This window comes from Triplophysa rosa, linkage group LG2 (genome assembly GCF_024868665.1).
Source record: "Triplophysa rosa linkage group LG2, Trosa_1v2, whole genome shotgun sequence".
NCBI classification, from domain to species: Eukaryota; Metazoa; Chordata; class Actinopteri; order Cypriniformes; family Nemacheilidae; genus Triplophysa; species Triplophysa rosa.
Genome location: NC_079891.1, coordinates 26,810,858 through 26,816,371, shown reverse-complemented (window position 1 = coordinate 26,816,371; position 5,514 = coordinate 26,810,858). Strand labels below are relative to the sequence as shown.

General features: G+C 39.9%; 1 protein-coding gene across 1 annotated transcript in view; it reads right to left on the bottom strand.

Annotated features, from left to right (window-relative positions):
• The window catches only part of ap1b1 (adaptor related protein complex 1 subunit beta 1), a 27,429-nt gene extending 22,238 nt beyond the window's left edge, over nt 1–5,191 (bottom strand). The window contains exons 1-6 of the mRNA XM_057352484.1: nt 5,073–5,191; nt 4,243–4,433; nt 3,701–3,922; nt 3,246–3,366; nt 2,967–3,062; nt 2,612–2,727 (exon numbers count right to left, since the gene is read on the bottom strand). Of these exons, the coding sequence (XP_057208467.1) occupies nt 2,612–2,727; nt 2,967–3,062; nt 3,246–3,366; nt 3,701–3,922; nt 4,243–4,433; nt 5,073–5,075 (749 nt within the window). The 5' untranslated portion in view covers nt 5,076–5,191. The remainder of the gene's footprint in view (nt 1–2,611; nt 2,728–2,966; nt 3,063–3,245; nt 3,367–3,700; nt 3,923–4,242; nt 4,434–5,072) is intronic.
• Nucleotides 5,192–5,514: the final 323 nt, after the last annotated feature.

The following is a 5,514-nucleotide window of genomic DNA, read 5'->3' as shown; positions in this document are numbered from 1 at the left end:
GCGTAATTGCAGGGGGAGTTTTATCTTGCATTCAGGGTTTGAAATTAACACCCGCCAGACGCTGATAAAAATCAACCGAGTCTGCTATTGCAGAATCATATTTAATATAGCCTATTGCGCAGTTTCTGCGCATTTCTGACTCAAACATACCCGTCACGTGGCGTCATTTAGAGCGGTCGGCAGCACCATGAGAGAGAGTCGACTGCTCTGTTTGCTTTTGAATTGCTCTTGCAGTACTTTGATGTCATATGCCAGGTGGTTCTGCGCACCGCCGCATAAAGTCAAAAAGCCAAAAGCCTATTTTCATTGAAGCACCATGCATTACCATATTCATGAGCATAAGCTCTTAGCAATAAACAGTAATGGCATCAGTTTAATCTCATCAGTTCAGATCGATCAGAACTCAGTAGTGTAACGTGGGTCTTCTAGTGTGTGAAAAATGTGCATGTGCAAACACAGGGTATCTGCAGGTTTCTGAGTTAGATTTAAGACTTTTTAAGACCTTTTTAATACCGTGCAGAATGAAATTTAAGACCAATTTCATAGCAACAAATTTGCACTTCCCCATGGCTAAAGCTCAAACTTTTCTCCATGTGGTAATGTCCAGTCCACTCACCTAACGAACCCCCCCCGCGAATGTGTTATTTGTTAGTTGGTTCGGCCTATTTTGTTCTGCGTGACAAATAACGTACATGATTTTAAAACGAAAATAAAATCATCTTTACAGTGTCGGTTCGACTGCATTTCTAAGACCTTGGAAACGCGGATTTAAGACATTTTAATGCTAATTAAGGCCTTATTTTGACATTATGGAATTTAAGACTTTTTAAGACATTTTAAGGATCCGCGGACACCCTGAAACAGCAATCTTTGATAGATCACTCTAGTGATGGGAAGTTCGAGTCATTTTTGCGATTCGGATGTTTGAATCTCGTTCAGCAAAATTAACTAATCTTTTTTCGAGTCATTTCGTTCATCTGAGCAGAGTTAAATTAATGTTGCATGTTAATAGCCAAATTACCCCATAACGTTTATTTATGCTAGTTTTGATCAGATATATAATAAGAAATAACTTATATTGTAGTTAGGGACAAGTTATGAGAAACAGTTATTTAATTATTTCCTGACAGCATTTCTGTAAAGTTATGTATTTATAATTCATTAATAATTTTGGGTCACTCAGGTATGCAATAAGGTTTACAGGTTGTTGTTTTTTACTAAAAAGTCTCATGCAGTTTGCAAAGTATATAATAATAGGCTATTGAAATCATTTAAATGTGCAATTATTTAATAAGAGATCACTTGTGTAATATATGCATTAGACACAAACACTCACTTTACTAGTGTTGCTTATTGCCAGCACAGTTCTTATGCAAAATAGTTAGTTATAAAGATAAATTAAAAACACATGCAGAAATCCACCAGAAACATTTATGAATATACTGACAGAAAAAAGAACATAACGGTACGTTTTAGAGAAGATGTTTATTGCACATATCTTTTGATCATTTTATAATATTTCTTCCTATAATACAACATATAAGACTTACATCATGCATTTGACTGATGATCCGGGAAGTGGTCACGTAACGTTAAAGACTCGGACTTGAAGACTCCTGTACAGGCTGCAGGTTTGCCTGCGGAGCTACCATTTGACAAAAGAACAAAAGGGCTCGGACCCGATGACTCGAGAGACGAACTAATCATTTCTCTTTCCGGTATAAAAGAACGAAAGGACTCGGACCCGATGACTCGAGAGACGAACTTCATTAGTGTTTCTGGTACAATGTTGCACATGCGTGGTCAACACAAAATGAACGAATCACTCGCCGAGACACTCGTTACTCCCGAGTCATTTTAAAGATTCGTTCAAAAAGAACGAATCGTTCATGAACGACCCATCACTAGATCACTCGTCTGTTTCCGACACCTGACAACGGACCGATTGGCCTCTTTTATTAAGAGCGGTTTCACGACAGATCGGTTGTAAGGAATGGGTCAGGTCAGGTGTGCACGTCAGGGCAAGTTGGGCAACTCACAGGTATCGCGCACCAAAGTCCATATATTATATACTGTATATACATTATATAATGGTTACTTATAACGGTAACTGTAATGGTTACACCAGTAATGGTTGGTGTAAGTCCTTGTTGACAAATGAAGTTTGGATTTTATGCATCTGTTCATTTCACAACAAGATCCATTTCAGAACCCGCAGAATAACCTGGGTTTTGCCGTGCAGGCCCGCGCTCGAACGCGCCAATGGAAACGTATGCCAATAATGTCTGTGTTAATGTAAAATCTTTTAAATAAAACCATCCATAACTGAAAGGCTACAAAAAGCAATCCTTATCGCAACTGTCATTTTTATTACACTTATATGTATCACAGTAACATGCACTACCGCCGGTGGCAGTTCACCACCGTCATGGCACTTTACCACCGCGGTCACGGACACGTCACAGCCCTAAGAACCACTGCCCTAGAGCGTGACAGATAAACACACCTTAACAGAAGAATGTATCTTGCAGAGAGAGAGACAGACGTCATGCAAATAAACTGTTGTTGATAAAGGGTCAGGGACATGAGAAATTATATAACAGAGTCCTACTTGTTGGGGTACTTGCGGAAGATATCCTTGATGACCACAATAGCTTCCTGCACCACATAATTAACCTTGGTCTGAATGAGATCAAGCAGTGTGCTGACACAACGCTCTGCTGATTGCTGTGACAGAGATATAACAGAAGACAAAGATTAACCAGAGATGAACTACAGAGCATAAATAACACCATTCAGAGAGCTGTAAAAAGAATTGGTTGGTTTCAGTTTCACATCAGGACATCAGGTTAAATGCTTTCATTAAGAGGGTTGAAGTTTCATGTTTAATTAAAATGAACAATGGCAGTTTGATGAATTTTAATTAAATGAATAATATTATCTTAATCAGAGTCAGGCCAGCTCACCTCGACTTTAATAGCACAGCGGCCGATGGCTCGAACAGCCTTACGCACAAAGTCTACATCCACCTCTGTGGCGTATTCCTTCAGCTCAGCCAGCACCTACACAACCCACGCACATATTTAGCGCAGATTCTCATAAACACAAATGTCAAATGTTGATGGGATATATCTGCAGGAGTGGGTGGTGTAATAGAGGATGTACAAACATGAATGATTAAGTAGAGATCATGTTCCACATAAGAGAGGAAGGAGATCTAGGAGTGTTGGTGGCATTTTGTTTACCTGAGCGATGTTGGCCTGAGACGCCAGGCGGATCATGATGTCCAGCTTCTCCAGTTTGACGTAGATCGGGTCATTGTATTTCACGAAGAAAACCTTCATCTCATGCTTCAGGATTTCAGGGCTGAAAAAGAAAAGAGCGAGAGGCTTACAAAAAGAAAGCTTTATTATAAAAAAGCAAAAAATGTGTCATTGTGGAAGATCATCATCATTAATCAATGTTTTTGTATACTTTTATTAAAAGGTATAGTTCGAGAATGTTTTAAACCAAACATCGGCGGTACCCATTTTCTGTTCTCCATAAGAAAGAAAGTCATACAGGTTTGAAAAGACAAGTGGGTGAAGTAAATGATGACAGAATTTCAATTTTTGGGTAAACTATCCCTTTAAATTGGGATTTTTCCAGGATACAAACCATCAGCAGTTTGTAAAACCATTTTCCTCACTTTGACACCTACCGTTTCTGTACGATAAGGTTAATGTTCCTGAGGGCGACATACTGCAGTTCGGGCTCAGCTGAGAGCAGTGTGACTAAAGGAGGAGCAAGTTTCTTCAAAAGTGTGCCATAATAGTCTAGATCCTTAGGAAGCATCTCCATAAACTTCATCAGAACCTTCACGGCAGACAGCACTACAGCAGAGTTAGCGTGGGACAGTCTTGGCGTTACACGCTCGCAGATACTGTGGGAGCGGGGAGAGATTTAACAAAACATTAAAAAAACAGTCAGCCTCACCACTGCATTCTAACAATCCCTGGAGAACAAGGTCATGTTTTGAAGCTACTGTGACCTAAATTGGAGCATTGTAAAAAAAATCTAAATTAATTTTTCATTTGTAATTATGCAATATTGATTTCTTGTAATCCCAAGATTGATCTGGTCATCCATTTCTTTCTTTACTCTGTAAAGGTGTGGAAGTGTCGCTATATGTATTAGCCTTCATTACAGAAACCCATTTAAAGGTCTGCACACGGGAGTGATGACATAACATTGCTTTCTGACCTCTGTGACTCTCTGTCATCACGAGGTGTGTAGTTGGCCAGGCAGTCGAGGATGAAGATCTGACCCCACTCTGTGCATTCATTAAGAGCTGTCATAAGCTTGTTAATGGTCTGAGGATTCAAGTCCAGAAGGTTGCTGTTAGGATGAGACTCTGCGATCTCAGACAGAGCAGCAACTGCGTTTGCTACAACCTAATACAGGGAACATAACAAAGACGTTACATTTACATTTATGCATTTGGCAGACACTTTTATCCAAAGCGACTTACATTGCATTATACAATACATTTGTTTTTTTTTTAAGTATGTGAAATCTCTGGGATCGAACCCATTACCACTGGCGTTGCTAACGCCATGCTCTAACCACTGAGCCACAGGAAAGCTTAAACTCAATGCAGTCAGAGCATGTGCATGTGCATGTGCGTGCGTGTTTGTGTGTGTGTGAGAGAGGTTTAGGGTTTCACACAACATCAGCATGTAATTTTACACCACTAGACTAAATAGTGAGAACTAAATAGTGCTAGCATCCCATGGATGTCTTCACAATACAAACATAAGCGAGCTAATGCCAAGTAATATTTTGCGAGCTATTCATCCATCTTATACAGATATGTGATTAGCAACATGACTATGATTAGCAACACCTCACTTATATTAAGCTTAGACTGCCAAAAAATAAAGAGCTGATGTTATCCTAGACTCAAAATACACCGAACAAAGGGTTGGAATTTAGCTGTTCAGCAAGAAAAGCTATGATGAAATGAACATCCGACTTCCAGCACTAGAATGGGTCGGGTGGGTTAACCATATGGGTTATCCTAAAAGCCTCACCATTGGATTGGAATCAGAGATCAGGTCCTTCAGGGTGTCCAGGAAGCCTTGGTCTTCTACCAGCTGGGCGTTGATATCATGAAGCTTGGCCACACAAACAGCAGCGGTCTTCCTCACTTAGGGGTCTTCATCCTTCAGACACTTCCTCAGGGGTTCACACAGGTACTCTGTGATCTTGTCCACTCGGATGCAGCCCATGGTGCGCACAGCCAGCGCACGGATCAGAGGGTTTGGATCCTCGCAGTCCTGCAGGAGAGGAACAGAGGAACCCGTTTATCAAGCATAAAATATACTGTAACATATATTATATATAGGAATAAAATATAAGTGTTATAATATATATGTGATTAATGCGATAAAGTATGATTAACAATATCTCCTTCATTGACCTTTGGCCTTTTCTAGGTTTAACACCTCAACATTGCAGTATAAAGGGTAAAAC